The sequence below is a fragment of the Macaca thibetana genome, chromosome 19 (genome assembly GCF_024542745.1).
Source record: "Macaca thibetana thibetana isolate TM-01 chromosome 19, ASM2454274v1, whole genome shotgun sequence".
Classification (NCBI taxonomy): domain Eukaryota; kingdom Metazoa; phylum Chordata; class Mammalia; order Primates; family Cercopithecidae; genus Macaca; species Macaca thibetana.
The window spans coordinates 23,530,461-23,550,388 of NC_065596.1; the positions used below are offsets into that span (position 1 = coordinate 23,530,461).

A 19,928-nucleotide genomic window follows, 5' to 3' on the forward strand; every position below is an offset into this window, starting at 1 on the left:
AGCGCCGGGCCCACCCCGCCCGCGGCCCCACCTGGCGCTCCCGCGGAAGCCCGGGTACGAGCCGGGACCGCCCAAAGCACAGCAAGAGGAAAAGCACTGAAGGCGGACGGAGCGAGGATACAGAAGATTTATTCGAAGTCCAGGTACAGACTGGCCAACCTGCCTCTACAGCGTCCACAGCGAACACAGGCCTAGACAAGGAAGGAGTTTATCAAACGGTTTTAATCGGTTCTCCGCGTCACAAGCCATCGGGTAAGGCAACGGAATGTGCGTGGGGTCCCTGTGGCTCCGCGGTCAATACTGAGCCTGGAATTGCTGTTAGCAAAATATACATCTGTGTCACCATAAAAAACCGCGCCGCCGCCCTCGGGTCTCACAACAGGTATAAAAAATTATAAATATTTACACCCTTGTTACACTCTTCATGGAAAGGGGATCCTAGGAGAGCCCCCGGGACAGGACGCGGGGGCGGGAGACAGCGCAGTGAGGACAGGAGCGGCCGCCTGCCGGGCCCCAGCATCAGAGGCAAGCACAACACAGAAATGAGACTTTGGTCCAAAATTTGAAGGAAAAAACCCTGAAGAAGTTTGAAAGCAAGTTTCCTAGGCGACTGCAGGTGAAGGTGTGGTGTAAGGCAACCGGAGGCGATGCCAGAGGCGGCGACGCGCCCGCCCCTCCCTGAAGCTCAGGGGTCTAAGATCGGACCGGGGCTCCCTGTGCCTGACCCGCTGGGCGGCCCGCCTGCTCTCTGGAAACTGGGTCCTGCCTGTGACTTAATTACAAGGAATAAAATAAAAGTAACAGCATACAAGGTAATACCACAAGGAAGTTTAGATTACACTCATACCATTGTATCATCTTGCTATAAAAAGTTACTTAAAACTATTTCTTTTGCATATAAATGAAAAAAAGATTAGAATATTTGGTCAACTGGAAATATTGCTAGGCACAGACGTCTGCAACTGCAAAGTATATAATACAGAGATTATGACGACCAGCTCCGCAGCTGGAGCAGTGGGGAGCCCGCCCGGGGGCAGCAGGGAAGGCCCTGGGGGCAGGGCGGGGGAATCACATGACTTGATTAGAGGGCTGGGGTTGGGGAGTCGCAGCCTCGGCCGGGGAGCCCCAGGCACATGATCCTGCAGGAGCCGGCCAGGCCCCCTGCCTTTCTCTGGTGTGACCCCCGCCCCCTGGGTCCCCAGGACACCCCGGGGGGGTGTGGCTGCAGGAAGGCAGGGTTTTTAAGGCACAAGGAAGCCGAGTTGTGGTCGGGGCACCCACCTGCAGGCCCCACCAAGGCACGGCCCCGAGGGTCTGGCCCCGGGTGTGGAGGGCTGGGAACTTCCGCGGCCACAGTCACCAAGAGCCTGAGCTGTCCCCGTCACCGCAGGGTTAGCAAGGTGAACTAGATTTAATTTTTTTAAAAACAGGTAAACTGATTTCTCTTTAAAAAAATAAAATCTCTGGTCTGTTAAGGTCACTTCAGCTGCTTTTTAAAGTGGCTTTTTTCTGGAATGATGGAAGTTGTCGCCAGCGGGCCCGGCCAGGGGGCCTGCGCCCCTAGATGGTGGACTTGGAGAAGGAGACCCGCAGGTGGTGGTTCTCCCCGAGGTCATGGTTGTGCAGGTCGATGAGGGCCTGGACCGCCTCCTCCACAGAGCCCATCTGGATCAGTGCCATCTTGCGGTCCTTCCTGCAAGACATGGGGTCAGGGCCGGCCACAGGGCAGCCCGGGGAGAGCCAGGCACCGTCTGCCTCATACTCACTGGAAGAACTTGAATCCTTTGACGACGCCCCCATTGCTGGAGAACAGAACCTTGAGATCTTCCTCGGAGACGGAGGGTCTGTGGGAGGAGAAAGGTGTTGGCCTGGGGCTGGGTAGGGGGATGTCCGATAAGGTCAGCGAGGCTCTCCCCACACTAGTTTTCTGAGTGGCCAGGGAAGGTGTAGGGCCTTTTAGGAGCCCAGAAATGGGACATCGAATCATGCCCACAATGGTCTGAAGCAGCTTCTAATGAAACCAGGCATCCACAGGTTTGTAGAAGCAGAGTACCATGCTGCTCCCCCTTTTTTTTTGTTTTGAGAGAGAGTCTTGCTTTGTCACCCAGGTTGGACTGCAGTGGCGTGATCTTGGCTTACAACCTCCGCCTCCCGGGTTCAAGTGATTCTCCTGCCTGAGCCTCCCAAGTAGCTGGGATTACAGGTGCACGACACCATGCCAGGCTAAATTTTTATTTTTAGTAAAGATGGGGTTTCACCAGGTTGGCCAGGCTGGTCTCGAACTCCTGACCTCAGGCGATCTGCCTACCTCAGCCTCCTAAAGTGCTGGAATCACAGGCGTGAGCCACTCTGCCAGGCCCCTTGTTGACTTTCTAATAAACATTTCACAAGTAATGTGTTAAATATCAAAGGGCTTACTATAGGTTGACATACTTGGGACCAGATATACCTGCATTTCCAAATATTTGCACTATGTATTTTTTTGAAACAGGGTCTCACTCTGTTGCCCAGCCTGGAGTGTGGCAATCACAGCTCACTGCAACCTCAAACCCCTGAGCTCAAAGTGAACCTCCCACCTCAGCCTCCAAATCCCAAGGAGCTGGGCCCTGAGGTGCACACCACCACTCTTGCCTAATTTTAACCAATTTTTCTGGTAGAGACGGGAATCTCACTTTATTGCTCAGGCTGGTCTTGGGTTCAAGAAGATCCCCTGCCTGGCCCCACATAGCGCTGGGATTATAAAGGTGTGCATTAGCCTGGGGGTGGTGGCTCCCGCCTGTAATCCTAGCACTTTGGGAGGCCGAGGGAGGTAGATAACGAGGTCAGGAGATCGAGACCATCCTGGCTAACACGGAGAAACCCCGTCTCTACTAAAAAAATACAAAAAACTAGCCGGACGTGGTGGCGGCGCCTCTAGTCCCAGCTACTCAGGAGGCTGAGGCAGGAGAATGGCGTGAACCCGGGAGACGGAGCTTGCAGTGAGCCAAGATTGTGCCACTGCACTCCAGCCTGGGCGACAGAGCCAGACTCCATCTCAAAAAAGATTAAATAAACGTGGCCAGGCACAGTGGCTCACGCCTGTAACCCCAGCATTTTGGGAGGCCGAGGCGGGCAGATCATGAGGTCAGGAGGTGGAGACCAGCCTGGCCAATATGGTGAAACCCCCGTCTCTACTAAAAATACGAAAATTAGCCAGGCGTGGGGTGGGCGCCTGTAGTCCCAGCTACTCCGGAAGCTGAGGCAGGACAATCGCTTTGAACCCAAGAGGTAGAGGATGCAGTGAACCGAGATCCTTCCACTGTACTCCAGCCAGGACAACAGAGCATGACTCCGTCTCAAAAAATAAAAATAAATAAATGTGTGCATTCTACATTCTCACAGTGGAGCGTCCCCTAAGCCAAAAGACCAAACCCTTCCAAGTCCAACGATCCCTCCCTCCCTCAAGCATCCCCCGGCTCAAGCTTCAGGCCTCGCCGTACTTCAGGTTTGGGCTAAGAGGTGTCCGACCTGCACTCTGGAAATTGCAGTTCACAGACCGACGCGGCAGGACAGCCACGCAGAGCCCTGGCCCGGCCCCGTGCCCGCCCCGGCCCCGTGCCCGCCCCCCGCCAGCACTCACGGGATGTTGGAGAGGTGCAGCGTGGCTGAGGGTGGGAATATGTTCTGGAAGTTCTTGGAGCCCGGCTTCTTGAAGCGGTGCAGGGGTGAGTTGCCATAGTCCTTGGTCAGGCCCTGGTCCTCCTGGCCCTCACGGGGCAGCTGCACGTTCTGGTGCTTTGACAGTGTGATGCGGATGGGCTTCCCGTGCAGTTTGTGCCCATTCAGGTGGCTCATGGCTGGGGACAGCAGCACCCGTGTGACCAGGCGCCCGTGAGGGAAGGCAGCCCCTGCCCCCACCGCCCCCAGGGCCGGCCCGGCCTCTTACCCAGCTGGGCCTGGTTGCCGTCCGCCATCTGCACCAGGGCGTTCTCCTTCTTATTGAACAGGATCTTCACGCGCTGCACGTCGCCGTACACGCCTTCAAAAGCCCAGGGACAGGGCCTGAGTCGCCTGCCGCCCGCCCCGCCCATCTCCCCGTCAGCCCCAACCCCGCACCCACCCCCCACAAGGCCCGGCTCAGCCCGGCCGGGTTTGCTTTATCGGCCACTGCGGAGCTGCGTCTCGCAGCCACAGGGCGCGCTAACGGGAGCAGCTCCGTTCGGCAAAGTCATAGCGTCCAGGACAGGTAAGCTGCCAGCAGGTGGCCACGGTAGCATATGCCACCGACAGGTCTAACTCTGAAAAGCATGCAGGGCGATAAACCATGCGTACGTATCTACGGGACCAAATAAAATAGGCAAACCGAAAGCAAACCATAAAACGAGGCCGATGCCACGGAGCATCAGAGTGCCAAACCGCAAACTCATAATACGTCTCAGGGCATCAAAATCATCTCAATTAAATGAAAACAAGGTAATAAAAGTGTGAATGATAACATACCGAAAAGAATAAAGAGGCTTTGGGGTGTGACTCTCTTTAGAGACAGCAGAGCAAGGCAGCGGAGGGACAGGGGAGAGGGAGAGGTCAAGGGGGGCGAGTTGCCAATCGTCCACACGAGGAAGACAGTCCCCGCAGGCGTGCAGTGGTTGATGGATGATGAAGTTGTCAGGATGTTAATATTCAAGGGCAGGTTGGTTTCCGGAGAGCAGGGTTTGAGGGGGAATTTTTGTTTTTTATTTGTTTATGTTTTTGTTTTGTTTCAAGCAACAACAGGAAGCAGAAGTACCGTGCAGTCAGTTGGCAAAGAAATTCCGGATCAGGGCAAGAAAAAAAATTGGGAAAGGGGAAGGGGAGAAAAGAAAAAAAGTAGCAAAAAAACACAGGTCAGTAAATACATAAGAAAATCAGGTAGTGTTCTATCAGTCACACTCCACACACATTCCAGTTACAGGTTTACCGCGGGGCACACGGTGAGAAAAGCACCTTCACTCACACGCCGGCAGAGACAGCACTGCTGGAGGGCGCCCAGAGGCTGATCCCCACCACGCCCCCCAGGAGCGCGGGTGCAGCTCCGCTCCCGGCCACCTCAGCCAAGCCCTGCAGCAGCGCTGTCTCGCACGGCTGTGGCACAAGTCAGTCTCTAAGGACGATGACACAGGCGTGAAGGGAGATCGAGTCTGTTAGTGCACGGCCTCGCCGTGGGTCCCCTGGCTCAGGAGCTGGAGGGACAGCACCGGGCTCGTGGTAAGAGGCAGAGGCCGGGAGTGCGCCCTGTGCCCCGCGAGGGAGGGCCAGGGTGGGCACCACCTTGAGGAAATCACAGGAATTGCCGAGTAACAGAACAGCCTGAAATACTGATTCCGGGGATCCCATCCATCAAGTTCCATATTTTGAGCCTCTACTTTTACCCAAGCTCTCCCCGAGGGGGATTTAACCATTCTGAGAAATAACAGTCCACCAGCTAATTAAGTGACAGGCTCTGGTGCCACAGGGGCCGCCCACACCCTGCCGCACTAACCCTGTGTCCCGGGGACCAGCAGGGCGGCCTGCTGCGGCTCGGAACTGCACGCCCTGCTCAGTTCCGAGTCATTTTTACACTGCCTTTGGGTAACAAAAAACAATTCATTCTGCATATCACGGAAGTGAAAACGTAAACCAAGATGTGAATTCAGGAAAACAGGAAAACTCAAGCCATCTTGGGAGAGGAGGCTCTCAGCGCTGCAGCAGAGGAGCTGCCGGGGCAGAGGCGCAGACACAGCGAGGAGCGGCGCCGCTCCGGGACCCAAGACCGAGCACAACATCCCCTGCTCGCTTTTCCGGGAGGAACGGCGCGGCGAAGCCCACGTACCTCTGGGTTGAGGTTGCTGACCAGCAATACAGAATTTCCTGCCCCCGCCAGGCCCGGGATGGCGATCCGGCCTGCCGCTGCAGCTGCCGCCGCCGCCGAGGGGATAGCCAAGGGGGCCAGGGCTCCGTGGACGTTGGGAACGGAAAGGCCTGGAAAGGTAGGAGGTAAGATGAGCAGCGGCACCCCCAGTCCACCGCAGCGTGGGAGAGGCCGACGCTCCCCGTCCTCATGCACCGAGGAGCCGCGCGGGAGGCGGCCCTGGCTCTGGCCCTACCCCGGGTGCCTGTGGGGTCGCCCGACCCCCGCACAGCCACCCGCTGGCTCCTGCACCAGCGCCCGCCTCTCCTCACAGCACTGGCCGTGCGGGGCTTGGACTCATCTGCATGCGCCCACAGCACAGAAAAGCTCCGGCTCCGCCAGCACAGACACGGGGCCCTCGGCAAGCAGGGCCTGTCCCGGGACCACCGCGCATGCGTGCCCATGCCTCCATGCAGACAAGGCGGCCGCGGGGCGGCACGCGCTGCTCCGTCCACGGCCAGCACTCGGCGGCCCGGTCCCGGTCCCAGAAGGGAAGCAGGAGGACGACCACGCACACACGTCCCGCCGCCGGTCATGCTCCGCAGCCTCGGGCCACGCGCTTACCCGGCCACTCAAATTCAACTACTAGGGACACATCCCTCCAACCACTGGCGGTCCTCGCGCTCGCCCGGAGGTGCTTGAAGGGAACCAGACCACAAAGACTGTGCGGTTAGTGCTTCCGGCTGGCGCCATCCACACGTGCGCCTCCACTGCCCTGTCCTACCACTGCCCTGGCCAAGCCTGCTCTGTGGACGTGGCGTCCCCTCTCCCGGAAAGGGCCCCTGACCTGGCACTCGAGTGCCCAGTCCGCCCAGGCTGCCGCCGTGGATGCGGAGCTGCCTGGGAAGGTGGTGTGGGCATGCAGTCGCCGGGGAACCAAGACCAAGCGTTTGAATACCTGCAGCTTGAGGAATGGCAAAGGTGGGAGGGAAACCAGCTCCTGCATACGGAGAGGCTGAGATTATACCAGGTGCACCTAGAAATAAATGAGACACTAATCATCGCACCCACAACCTCCACCGCGAGCGGGCGCTGTGCTGTGGGATGGGCCCCAACCCGGCTGGCGGGCGGCCCCAGCAGAGCCTTCGCGGGCAGATCCGCTGCTCTAGGGGGGCCGTGGTCCCGACGTGGGGGGCACCGGACTGTGCTGTGCTGGCCGTGCAGAGAGCAGCAGGCGCATCACCCTGGTGCAGGGCCGGGCCCGTGCCGCTGGGGTTCCGGACTGAGCGGCCCTCACAGACCACTCTGCACACTGGCGCCGCGTCGGGCGGCCTCTTACCGAAGGCCGCGGCCATGGTCTGGTCCAGGGAGGGCTGGCTGTCCCCGGAGGGCAGGTCTGGGCGCGTGTAGTCGCGGCTCTTGTCATTGTTGTACTTGACGTTGAGGCTGGTGAGCTTGGAAAAGTCGATGCGCAGCGTGCAGCAGGCGTTGTAGATGTTCTGCCCGTCCAGCGACTGAGGGGAGAGGCAGCGTGAGGTGCGGCCGGGCCAGGGCCAGGGCAGGTGCCATCCTGGGAGCCCCACTCACCAGCTTGGCGTGCTGGGCGCTCACAGGGTCCGCGTACTGCAGCAGGGCCTGGAACTGGTTGTTCTTGGTGAAGGTGATGATCTTCAACACTGTGCCGAACTTGGAAAAAATCTGCAGGCCCCAGGCCACAGCATGAGCTCCTGCCCGGCGCCCACCAGCCCTGCCAGACCCCTCCCGTGGGCCTGCGCCCACGGCAACAGCAGCCTGACCCAGCCCGTGCGGCCCTGGCAGTGATGGGACCACCTCACCTGGTGCAGCACATCCAGGGTCACGGGGTAGAATAGGTTCTCCACGATGATCCTGAGCACGGGGCTCTGCCCAGCCATCGCCATTCCTGCGTCCACGGCCGCCGCCGAGGCAGCCAAGGCCAGGTTCCCCGACTGGACCGAGTTCACAGCCTGCAGGGCCGCCTGGGCCCGCTGTGGGAGACATTACCGTGAGTCCCCGGCCCCTGAGGCCGGGCCCCCCCACCCCCGAGGTCCCGGGCTGCTGGGGTCCGCTGCAGGGCCACGCACCGCCTGGTTGGGAGAGCTGTCGGTCTTCAGCTCCTTGTGGTTGGAGAACTGGATGTAGATGGGCTGGCCGCGCAGCACTGGCGTCACCGAGGTGTAGTAGTTCACCATGGTGTTGGCAGCCTCCTCCGTGTTCATCTCGATGAAGGCCTGTGGGGGAGGCAGTGAGTGCCGGGCCCTCCTCCTCCCCGCCTGCGCGGTACCAGCGCCCCGAGAAGCGCGGCTCAGATACCTGGTTTTTCCCCTTCAGCATCAGGAGGTTGGTGACCTTCCCGAAGGGCAGCCCCAGGGAGATGACCTCTCCTTCTGTGACGTCGATGGGGAGCTTCCGGATGTGGATCACTCTGGAGGGGACGCCGGCGCTTCTGCTGTCACCTTTGAACTTTTTGCTGTCATTTCCGTTTGCTGAAAAGGGGGTGCCGGGAGACGCAGGCATCAACACGTAGAATCCCACAGGGCCGGGTCCCTGCTCTCCGCCTAGAGCCCTGCCTGCTACGGAGACCAGCCCTGAGCCCCAGGAGGGTGCACGTGAACCAGCAGCATGAGGCCAAGGCCTGCACCGTCGGGACCCCTGCTCCTGACAGCTGCTGACAACCCGCCCACAGGTCCAAGTGCCGGCCTGGACCACCCATCCAGCACCTCCCCAGGAATTCTCTGTAGCAAGAACTGGGACCTGGACCTGCAGCGTGGACCGTGGGGCCCGCCGTTTGAGATGAAAAGGAGAGTCCCAGGGTTGTTCCAGGAAAAGACATCCGCAGACCTCGCCCTGGGCTAAGTCCCGGCCTTACCTGCCGAGTTGCTGCTGCTCATGATAAACGGTCCGTTAGTGACACAAGTAGAGAAAAGCTCGTCAGATCCCCGCTGCAAGAGAAGGGACAACGCTGAGCTGCACTTCCCGCCAGGCCAGGGCCTCCCTTCCCCACCAGCCGCCCAGCTCCCACTCGGGCTGCCTGGGGTCCCAGACCCCCAACCCACACCCACACCCACACTTCCACGGCAGGGCAGCCAGAGCACAGACCCAGGCCTGTCTCCAGAAACACCCCCACAGCCCATGGACGCGCACAGCACCCCACAGTTCCACAACCAAGACACTGCTCCTTTTTCCAAGCTCTGGAAGCCCTGGGGTACTCAGCCAGTGGCGCTGGGAGGTCTCAGCGACGGAGAGCACCGCGTATACTATCTCCACGGCCAACTCTGCTGTGGACGCAGCCTCACTGTGCTGCCGGCCGCCCTGGGCGCAGGCCTGGGCCTCAGCCACCAGCTAGCAGGGCAGGGGACCCGCTCCATGGAACCAGCCTCCCCAGCAGCACAAGGCAGGGCCCAGGCAGCTGACCTCACTGCTGGTGGCCTCGCAGGAGAACCAAACTCTAGCACCGCCTCGCTCGCTCTCGCGGAAGCCCCTCCTCTTCTGTTTTCCAGCCCCGTAAGGGAAACCCGACCTCCGTCTCCGCACACTCGAGACTGAGGACCAGAGACACGGCCTCCCTGCGCAGTGATCTGGTGCTACCACGGGCGTGACTGGGGCCAGGGGAGCTCTACAGCAGCCCCATCATTTCTACCTGTCCATTTTCTCTCCAGAAACAATCTATTCACTCGTTATTTCTATGTAACTGAATCAACTTCTAGGAAGAATTACACTACACTGATCCTAGGCTCAGAACGGCAGACGGCCCCCCCCCACGCAAGGGTTGAAGACACACGTTTATTCAGAGTGAAATTGGAGGAGACGTTAGTTACGGCCCTTAGTTACACAGAAAACAAAGCTCGGGTCTGAGGACCTTGGAGCACAGGCGCTTGGTCTGCAAAGCCGGACTCTGCAGGCCCCCAGGGCAGCGCCCAGGCCCCCAGGACAGAGCCATCCCAGGGAACAAAGAAGGAGCCTCCATCTCCCATATCAGGAGTGAGGCCAAGAGCCTGCCCCACCTACTGAGGGGCCCAGGGCCATCACATCAGAAGGAACCAGTGGATGTCACGCCCTGTCCCTCCTCAGACAGCCCCCAGCTCCATGAGCCCCCATGCCCGGTCAAAGAGCCCCCACCAACACCGGCCTCCCTGAGCCTGCCCTTGGATGGTCTTCCCTTAAGGCCGCCTCCCCTCCACGCACGTTCAGCTCCACTCCTGCCCTGACCTCAACCGGGGCCCTCTGCTGGCCCTGGCTGTAAAGCTTCCAGGAAGGAAGGAGGGAAGGAGGGAAGGAGGGAAGGAGGAAAGAGGAAGGAAGGAGGGAAGGAAAGAGAGGAAGGAGGGAAGGAAGGAAGGAAGGAAGGAAGGAAGGAAGGAAGGAAGGAAGGAAGGAAGGAAGGAAGGAAGGAAGGAAGGAAGGAAGGAAGGAAGGCAGGCAGGCCTGCAAAGCCTCCCCACATGAGACTCCAGCACCTGCTCCAGGACAGGGAACAGGGACTGCCCCTGCCACTGAGACCTCTAACTGCAGCCTCGAGCCCCCAGGCCAACCCCGCAAGCACCCAGGGCGTCACCAAACAAGCAGTCGAGAAGCCACCAGGGCTAGAACCAGGAATCGCTCAGGCTCCACAGGCCTGGTGCCCACCCAAATGCCACCTGTCAGTCCCCAAGACTTTAGGATCAAAGAATGAACAGAAGTGTGCACCATCAGGGTGGCTGAGGTTCCGGCCGGACGCAAATGAAGTCAAATGCTGAAAACAGACCCTCGAGTCATCTTTTTACTTCCAGAGTCCAGGGCCCTCTGTGAGCACAGGGCGGGGCTGCACAGGCCCAGGGCAAACAGTCAGCAGCCTCAGGTGGAAACCACGGGATCGGAAAACACGGGAGCGCCAGGACAGGAGGACCTGAGACGCAGAGACACGGAGCCTCCAGCCTCCGCCCCCCACAGGAAGTCGTTTCCTGTCTCCTCTCCCCTCCAGCCCAGAGGCTGGGGGAGCCCAGAAGCCGACCATCTAGGACACCAGGGCTGGTCCTCCCCCGAGCTGGACAGCGGCCAGGCGCCCATGCGGCTCCCATGTGCTAGCGGCACAAACCTTAAAAAGGGCATCTTGGACCCTGTTTGACTGGAGTGGTGGGCGGTGCCGCTTCCTCTGAGCATTGGCCGCCTGCCTGAAGCCCTAATCTCATTCCCATGGGCAAGTGGCCTGGCATGCCCACAACCGTCTGTGGCAGCAAACTCCACGCCTGCCCGGGCGGCACAGGCCGGCTTGGCTCAGCTCAGCAGCGCCCCAGTAGAACGAAAGGGACACCTGGAGGCTCTGAGGCTCCACAGGGCAGCAACCAGCAGACACAAGCTGGGCCGAGCACCTCCACTTCCTTCACTGCAGCTGCCAGACACCCCAGGAGGGTCCCTTCGAGGCACCTGTCCTGAAGCACTCGGACTGACGGGAAACGCCCCGAGCCCTCCCAGTCTGCAGCCGGGACCCTGCGGCACGGGTCCCAGGCGTCTTCAACCCCACACTGAACAGGAGGTGCTCTGTCCGGGGATAAAGGACAACGTGGCCAGGTGTGGGCCCAGGTCAGCTGAGGGTTCCCTGGTGCAGGAGGGCGATCACCCGGGTCAGGGTACCACCCCATCCTCCTACCAGGGCCTGCACCCAGCAGGGGCCCTGACACCGCCCCTTGGCAAAATCCCTCCCTGCACCAGAGCCCGCGGGCTTCCATCCTGCCCTGGCTTAGCTTCCGTGTCCCAGCCATCGAGCCCCCTGGGAACTGCAGAGAAGGGCTGCAGGACCACCTGATGGAAGCTGAGGGCCACTCCAGCTGGAACGCAGCCTCACAGAAGCAAGGAAAAGAGGACTGCCTGCAAGCCAGACACATCCAGGGATTGCTGCAAATGCTTCAGATGAAAGTCCCTCTCCCTCCTCCCACACTGAACAAACAGGTTTTATCTCCAGGAAGATCGGGCCAGGCCGCCTGTAAAGACAGCAGTCCACTTGGGAAAACCGAAACCTGGCCCAGGCACCACCGCTGACTGACCAGAAACCAGAGAGCTCTGGCCCCACCGCTGTGGGCTCACCCTGCAGGAGGCCCTCGGGGGACAAGCCCTGAAGTCGGGAGCCCTCAACCCACAATGACCAGCACAATCATTCACCAACCACCCACCCCAGCTAAGCGAGGACCACAGCTCCCTCGGAATCGCTGGCCTCCCCAGGACCTTACTCTCCAGGTTCTCACCCCCTTTCCTCACACGCTTAGCCCTGGCCTCACCCTCCACGGGGAAGCAGTGCCCCTGCCTTCCAGCCCTGGCTGCAAGATTCACACACACGTGAGATCTGGCACATTCATTTTTCTCTTGCCCCAAACGCCATCTTTGACAGTTTACTGTTGTTCTGACCAGATGCCCTCAAAAGACAATGTCAGCAGGGCCTGGTGGCTCACAACTGTAATCCCAGCACTTTGAGAGGCTGAGGGCAGTGGATCACCTGAGATCAGGAGTTCCAGACCAGCCTGGCCAACATGGTGAAACCCCGTGTTTGTTTAAAAACATATATATACACAAAAATTAGCCGGGCATGGTGGTGGGCACCTGTAACCCCGGCTACTCGGGAGGCAGAGGCAGGAGAATCGCTTGAACCCAGGAAGTGGAGGCTGCAGTGAGCCAAGATCGCACCACTGCACTCCTGCCTGGTGACAAAACAAGACCCCATCTCAAAAAAGAAAACTTAATGTCAAAAGCAACCAGTAAATGCCCATTCCAGCCGCTCACACACACTGGGGTCTGCCCAGGTCCCTCTACAGCCAGGTGACTCTTTTCTGATCCAAACCAAGAGTCTCTCTGGCAGCTACAACACGAGGTATCCCACTTAACAGCACTCTTCCAGCCTCCAGGAACAGGAAAGGTTCCAAACCCAGGTCTGGGGCACGCAGAGCCCTCGCTGCTGAGAGCAAGAACTGAAGAGCGGCTCAGATTCCAGACCTGAGGGGCGGCCAGCAAACTCAAACCCCCAAAACGGACGGGGCACTGGAGCCCGGGGCTGGAACCCTCCCACCCAACTCCAGATTCCAGACCAACCACCCAACTCCAGATTCCAGACCAAGGGTAGTGTGCCCCTTAGGAATACAAAGGTGCCCCTTCGGAACAGCAAGGCGCTCTCCAGCCAACGCAGCAGCGCTGGGGGGTGGCCCCCGGGGTCGGCACAAGGTCAGAGGAGCGTCACGGAGAAGCAAAGTGAGAAGTGCCTACCTTTGTACCAACGGCTATATCTGGGACAATGCTGTAGAGAAAGAGAAAGGAGACAACGTTAGCCCGGTGGCCGCTCAGCAGCAGGCGCGCCCGGCTGTCCCGGGGCCAGGAGAGCCCGCAGGACCCTGCAGCCGCTACCTCCGCGGGGCTCCCTCTGGCTGCGCGAGGCCCCGCTAGAGAAAGCTCAGAAGGGCAGGGAAGTGAGCCGTCCACTTGACTGCAACTTGAAAAGGGGCCACCATTGTCCTGCGGCGCCCCTCCCTCCCAGCAGGACCCTAGGCCCCACCTCTGGACCAGGCTCCACAAGTCCCAAGACAAAGACACGCCCCTCGGAAACCCCGAGGATGCTAGACGCCGCTGAGAGGGTTCGAGGGCCGCTGTGTGCTTTCCAGAAAGTTGGAAACGCCTGAGAAAGGCTGAAGCCGGCAAACTCCCAGGGCTGGGCCAGAGCTTCCGCCCGGATGGGGGTGGCCCCCCCAAGAGGGTGCCTCTCATCAGAGTGGAGCCCCATCCACCGAGGGCGGGTGGCGGCCGTAGAAACCGTCCATAAAAATAAAAATGAACAGACCAACCAGAACACAGCCTGTTACTGATCAACCCGAGCCCTGCCCGACCCGACTCTCCCTCCTCGGGACACCTCGGGGGGAAGGTGGGAAGAAAGCTGGGCGGCCCGAGGCCCCCCCTTCAGCCCCGGCCAGCTCCCGACCCAACAGGGAGCTCCCCACGGCGCCACTGCAACTCCCGGCGGGGGCCTCAGTGACTCGGAGCGCGCGTCGGAAGGAAGCGCAGCCCCCGGACCTGCCTCACTCCGGGAGGCGAGTGCGCGGCCCCAAGCCCGCGGCGCCGGGACGAGAGCGGGAAGCCCCGGCTCGCCGTCTGCAGGACCCACCTGCCCCGACGCATGCCAAGGGCTCCAGACCCACTCTAGGGCCGCGCCTCCCCGCTGTGACACCACGGACTGCACGGAGCACGTCCTAACAGACTTTTAAATGTAACTGGGCCCAAGAAAAACTTCTCAGGAAAACGGAAAGAATGCGAAGCATCTCCCGCCTCTCCCGCTTCCTATTCCCAGGGAGGGCCTCGCGCAGGAAGCGCTCGGCGGGACACGGCCTTTCTGGAGGGGCTCCCACCCCTCCCAGGGGAAGCCCGCCCCGCAAAGCCGCCCGGAAAGGCTGCCGCAGCCAGAGAGCCGGGAAGGCCCTCCCCATGACGGCGCCCGCGGGGGTCCCTGGAGAGGACCCTCCGACGCCGGGGCGGCCGCCTCTCTCCTGAGATCGCCGAAACCCTTGGCCACGGCCCGGGGCGCACGGGGAGCAGGGCGGGGAGCACAGAGCCTGCAGCCCGCGGCGAGGCCCCGGCGCCGGCTTTCCCTCCCGGCGGCCGCCCGAGCCCCGCCTGCGCTTCCGGGGCTGCGCCGGGGGCAGAGTCCGGGAGGCGGGAAAGGCGCGCGCCCCCGACGGCAGCCGCGCACGCGCGCTGGGGCCAACGGGGACGCGCGACGGGCTACGCAGGCGCACGAGGAGCGCGGACGGGAGGCGGGAAGGGCCATCCAAGCGGGCGCGCAAGGGCCGGACGGGAAGCGGGAAGGGCCGCGCGCCGCCGAGGCGGGGCAAAGGCGAAGTGCGGGGCCGCGCGCGGAGGGGGAGGGGCGCGGGAGGCCGCGTGCGCTCGGGACGGGGCGCGCGGGGGCCGGAAGCGGGCCGGGCGGGGGACGGGAACGGGGACGCGGCCAGATCCCCGGGAAACCCCTGGCCCGCCCCGAGCCCGCGCCCGCCACGCGGAGAGGAAGGGGAGAGCCCGCCGCCCCCTCCCGCCCGGGCGGCGGCGAGATCGGCGCCGGGGAGGCCGGCGCGGCGGCGGGGGCAGGGCTGCAGCGCGGGGAGGGCGGCGGGGCGCGGGGCGAGGTGCGACTCACCCGTCCATGGCACACAGAGCAGACCCGCGGGGGACGGAGTGGAGGCGCCGGAATAGCAGGAACCGACCCAACGGCTCCGAGTTATAGACTCACAAAATGGCGGAGACGCCCGCACACGTCCCCCGCGCGCGCTGCCCATTGGCTCTTACCGCAGCCCGGGGGCGGGGAGAGCCCCGCGGGCCCCCGCCAGCGGCTCCCACTGGCCAGAAGGTCTCCCGGGGGCGGGACCCAGAGGAATCGAAGGCGCCTATTGGCGGAGGCGGTCATTCGTCAAGGCCGAAGGCGGAAACGGCCTATGGAGTCGGGGGAGGGAGAGAAAGTGGGCGCACGTGACGGCGTCTGAGCCAGTGAGCAAGCCGCCGTCTGGCGCGTGGCTTTGCGGGAGACGCCATCTTGAGATTGGGTACGTGGCGAGTCAGGCGGAGGGAAGCGTGCTTGGCCCAGGCTGCCGCCATCTTGCAAGTGGGCAGGACCCGCCCGCCTGGGCAATGAGGGCAAAGGGAGTCGCGTCGCCATCTTGGAGTCGGGCAGGAAACCCGCAGGGCTCCATGTTGCTTGTGGGCACATGGCCAAAAAGTCCGATTCAAACTGAGCGTTCACGTCTGGGTGATCGCGCGGGGAGGGAAAGGCCGCGTCGCGTCCCGGACTCGCCAGGGCTGTTTCCACAGTGGCCACAGAGACTGCGGACGCGCCATGATTCAGGGTCACCCCCGACCGTCCTTTGTTCGCCCGGAACAGCGAATCCCGACTGCGGGGATAGGGAAACTGAGTCCCGGGCCCCGCACAGTCCGCGGCCGCCAGCCTGCAGCTGGGGAAACTGAGGCCTGGACCTTGAACAGTGGGCGGCCGCCCGCCTACAGCTGGGAAAACTGAGGCCTGGACCTTGTACAGTCCGCCGCCAACGGCCTAAAGCTGGGGAAACTGAGGTCCGGGCCACACACAGTCGATGGCCTCCCCGCCTACAGCTGGGGAAACTGAGGCCCAGGCCCTGTACAGTCCGAGGCCGCCCACCTACAGCTAGGGAAACTGAGGCCCAAGCCACACACAGTCCACGGCCGCCCACTTACAGCTGGGGAAACTGAGGCCCAAGCCCCGTACAGTGCACAGCCCACCGACCTACAGCTAAGGAAACTGTGGCCTGGACCTTGTATAGTTCGAGGCTGCCACCCTACAGCTGGGGAAACAGGGCCGGGCCCAGCAGGGTCACCAGGAGGTTCCCTGCCTCACGGGCCACCATCCCAGCATCAGAAAACACCCCAAAGTATATGTTCCCGGGAGCGCTGATCGCATGAAGAGTCGGACAGAGCTGTAGGGATGCCCGTCAGGGAGGCCAGGTCAGCAGCTTGGGAGCCACCCCAGGGTGAGGGGATGACCCCAGCCCTCCACACCTGGAACCCAAATGGGGCTGTGGTTGAAAGCCTCGGACGGTGGGCATCCGGCTGTCGCAGTTCCCAGCCCGGAGTCCACGCTGCTCCCTAAATAGACTTAGTGGGATTTCGTCCATACTGAAAAGGGTTTTTCATTGGCAGCAACCTACGGAGGGAGAAGACATGACAATTCTCCTTTCCCCAAATCCAAACGAGCCCAGCGCCCTGCCCCTCCAGCGTGTTTCAGGCCGGGGCCTGGTGTGGGCCCAGGAGACTTGGAGCCCCTCCGGGCATCTGGAGCCAGAGGATTCCAGCCGGGATTAGGGGTGGCCGCCGAGCTCCGTGGCGAGGTCCTTTGGCCTGAACCAGCCGGTCAACGGAGACTCACCAAGAGCCGTCTGCAGCCCATCTGGGAGAAGCCCAGCGTGTTACTGTGGATTTGCTCCCCTGGAGACCCCCATCCTCACACCACCAGAGCAAGCCGCTGCTGTCTGTTCTTGGGGTGCCTGGGATGGGCCCCATCCTGAGCGCAGACAGGCAGGGGCCAGGGGTCTGAGTGGCAGCTGGCAGTGGTAGAGACCAGCAGGTTCCAAGCCCCCGTCTAACCCATCGGAATTGTGTTAAAACCCACTTCCGATCGTGGCCCCACCAGGGCTCCTGTCTTGCTCCATAAGCCCAAGGCCACCCTTTACCCAGCAAGGCCCACATCACCAGCCACCCGTCCAGTTCCTTTTCTTATTTTTATTTTTTTTAAGACAGTGTCTGGCCGGGCTTGGTAGCTCACACCTGTAATCCCAGCACTCTGGGAGGCCAAGGCGGGTGGATCACATCTGAGGCCGGAGTTTAAGACCAGTCTGGCCAACATGGAGAAACCTTGTCTCTACTAAAAATACAAAAATTAGCCGGCTGTGGTGGTGCATTCCTGTAACCTCTGCTACTCAGGAGGCTGAGGTAGGAGAATCGCTTGAACCCGGGAGGTGGAGGTTGCAGTGAGCCAAGATTGCGCCATTGCACCGCAGCCTGGGCAACAAGAGTGAAACTCCATCTCTAAAACACAAAAACGAAAACAAACGCCTGTCATCCCAGCACTTTGGGAGGCCGAGGCAGGCAGATCACGAGGTCAAGAGACTGAGACCATCCCGGCCAACATGGTGAAAGCCCGTTTCTACTAAAAATACAAAAATTAAGGCCTGGCACGGTGGCTCACGCCTGTAATCCCAGCGCTTTGGGAGGCTGAGGTGGGCGGATCACGAGGTCAGGAGATCGAGACCATCCTGGCTAACACGGTGAAACCCCGTCTCTACTAAAAATACAAAAAAACTAGCCGGGCGAGGTGGCGGCGCCTGTAGTCCCAGCTACTCGTGAGGCTGAGGCAGGAGAATGGCGTAAACCCGGGAGGCGGAGCTTGCAGTGAGCCGAGATCGCGCCACTGCACTCCAGCCTGGGCGACAGAGCGAGACTCTGTCTCAAAAAAAAAAAAAAAAAAATTAGCCGGGGATGGTGGTTCGCGCCTGTAATCCCAGCTGCTGGGGAGACTGAGGCAGGAGAATTACTTGAACGTGGGAGGCGGAGGCTGCCGTGAGTCTAGATTATGCCACTGCACTCCAGCCTGGGCAACAGAGTGACACTCTGTCTTAAAAGACGGGTAAAAATAAAAACGAGAGTGTATGTCCCAGAATTTAGGGTCTACCTGCCTACTCCAGGATGGTCTCATGTCAAGACACTTAATGGTACCTTCAAAGACTGTTTTTCCGAATGAAGCCCTGTTCACATACGTTCCGGGGTTCCGGATGTGGATTTCTCTCTTGGGGGCTGCCCCTCAGCCCCACCCACCACCTGAAGCTCAGAGGGAGATAGCAGGTACAAGCAGGCCCTTTGCTTTTTTTTTTTTTTTTTTTTTTTTTTTTTTTTGAGATGGAGTCTCGCTCTGTCGCCCAGGCTGGAGTGCAGTGGCCAGATCTCAGCTCACTGCAAGCTCCCCCTCCCGGGTTCCCGCCATTCTCCTGCCTCAGCCTCCCGAGTAGCTGGGACTACAGGCGCCCGCCACCTCGCCCGGCTAGTTTTTTGTATTTTTTAGTACAGACAGGGTTTCACCGGGTTCGCCAGGATGGTCTCGATCTCCTGACCTCGTGATCCGCCCGTCTCGGCCTCCCAAAGTGCTGGGATTACAGGCTTGAGCCACCGCGCCCGGCCACAGGCCCTTTGCTTTTGTAATGGCGGCCTGGTCCCAGGAACCCCCCCCACCGCCCCCGCCCCACCCAGGTCACCTGAAACCAGTGTCCTTCCCGAGCTGGCCTGCCGGTAACCATGGCTGAGGGCCCAGCGATTGACAGGTCAGCCGTCACATCCAGAATGCCAGCGCGGGAAGACGCCCAGGGGCTCCCGTGGGCACCTGACTGATTCAGCCAGCCCAGGGCCCAGCCTCTGTCTTTTCTCCTCTCCTGTCTCCCATCCCAGCCCGCAGGCCAGCTGCCTCCTTCATGAATGATTCAGGGTGAGCAGCCGGGAGCAGGCTCACCTTGCCTTTGTGTGAGAATCACGTTGGTTTGCCAGTTACCATTTTGAAAATGATCCTCTGAGGCTGGCAGGAGAAACGGGGGGTGGAGTGAGGACATCTGAGGCCCTCAGAGCCACCGAATCTCAGGCAGAGGGGCTGCCGGGGCCTCAGACACCTTTCAGTTCTGATGGGGGAGGGAAGGGCCGTGCCTCAGTTTACTCCTTCGTCAACATGAGTGGCAGGGCCAGGCCAGTCCCTCCTCCCCATGGGCAGTTCCATAGATTTATTTTTTCTTTTTTTTTTTCCGGGGGGATGGAATCTCGCTCTGCTGCCCTGGCTGGAGTGCAGTGGCGCCATCTCAGCTCACTGCAACCTCCGCCTCCTGGATTCAAGTCATTCTCCTGCCTCAGCCTCCTGAGTAGCTGGGATTACAGGCGTCCGCCACCACACCCAGCTAATTTTTGTATTTTTAGTAGAGACGGGGTTTCTCCATGTTGGCCAGGCTGGTCTCGAACTCCTGGCCGCAGGTGATCCTCCCGCCTCAGCCTCCCAAAGTGCTGGGATGACAGGCCTGCGCCCCCATGGCCAGCACCGGTTTATTACCTTAATTACAAAAGTGAGGGCTCAGGGATCCAGGGCACAGCCTCGGACCGGTCTCCTGGCTGGTATCCCAGCCTCTCCGGCCCATTTCCTGGATTTCTGTCAGACAGACCTTGGAGTGGGGGCTCAGCGAGGCCACCCCAAGCCCTGAGGGCCAGGACTCGCAGACAGGAACGTACTGCTTTTCCCTGGCCTCACTGTACTCCGTGCAGAACCACTTCCGTCCCGTGCTCTCTGCTCTGGGAAGCAACTGTGGCTCAAGGCCAGTCCCACCCCTCCAAGCTGGGATAGTGGGTTGGTATAGGAAGTAGCGATCCTAAGGGGAATGGGGGCTTTATTTATTTTTTTGAGGCAGGGTCTCACGCTGCCACCCAGGCTGGAGTGCCATGGCACAATCTCGGTACCATTGCCCCAACCTCCCCGGCTCAGGCGGTCCTGCCGCCTCGGCCTCTCGGTAGC

At 60.9% G+C, this 19,928-nt stretch overlaps 2 protein-coding genes across 4 annotated transcripts in view; one reads left to right on the plus strand and one right to left on the minus strand.

The window, feature by feature from the left end:
- The window catches only part of RNF126 (ring finger protein 126), a 245,801-nt gene that overhangs the window by 80,853 nt on the left and 145,020 nt on the right, over window positions 1-19,928 (plus strand). The gene's annotated exons all lie outside the window — the stretch shown is intronic.
- Window positions 114-15,116, minus strand: PTBP1 (polypyrimidine tract binding protein 1). 3 transcript variants are annotated; one of them, XM_050771139.1, is made up of 15 exons: window positions 15,006-15,116; window positions 13,091-13,121; window positions 8,733-8,805; window positions 8,177-8,349; window positions 7,948-8,094; window positions 7,681-7,851; window positions 7,433-7,543; window positions 7,185-7,359; window positions 6,804-6,881; window positions 5,828-5,976; window positions 4,480-4,513; window positions 3,926-4,018; window positions 3,620-3,836; window positions 1,767-1,844; window positions 114-1,693 (listed from the first exon to the last, which is right to left on the minus strand). In XM_050771139.1, exons 1-15 carry the CDS (start codon window positions 15,011-15,013, stop codon window positions 1,561-1,563), a joined length of 1,671 nt encoding a protein of 556 aa, XP_050627096.1. In that variant the 5' UTR covers window positions 15,014-15,116; the 3' UTR covers window positions 114-1,560. The 3 variants fall into 3 exon arrangements, with proteins under 3 accessions (XP_050627096.1, XP_050627097.1, XP_050627098.1); XM_050771140.1 differs by lacking the exon at window positions 6,804-6,881; XM_050771141.1 differs by lacking the exon at window positions 13,091-13,121 and having other exon boundaries at window positions 15,006-15,113.

Excerpts from the sequence above, each read along its gene's own strand:
- PTBP1 (XM_050771139.1), bottom strand. Across the intron at positions 8,095-8,176 it reads TGCTGAAGGGGAAAAACCAG|GCCTTCATCGAGATGAACAC; the intron begins GTATCTGAGCCG and ends CCTCCCCCACAG. Across the intron at positions 7,544-7,680 it reads CCCTGGATGTGCTGCACCAG|ATTTTTTCCAAGTTCGGCAC; the intron begins GTGAGGTGGTCC and ends TGGGGCCTGCAG.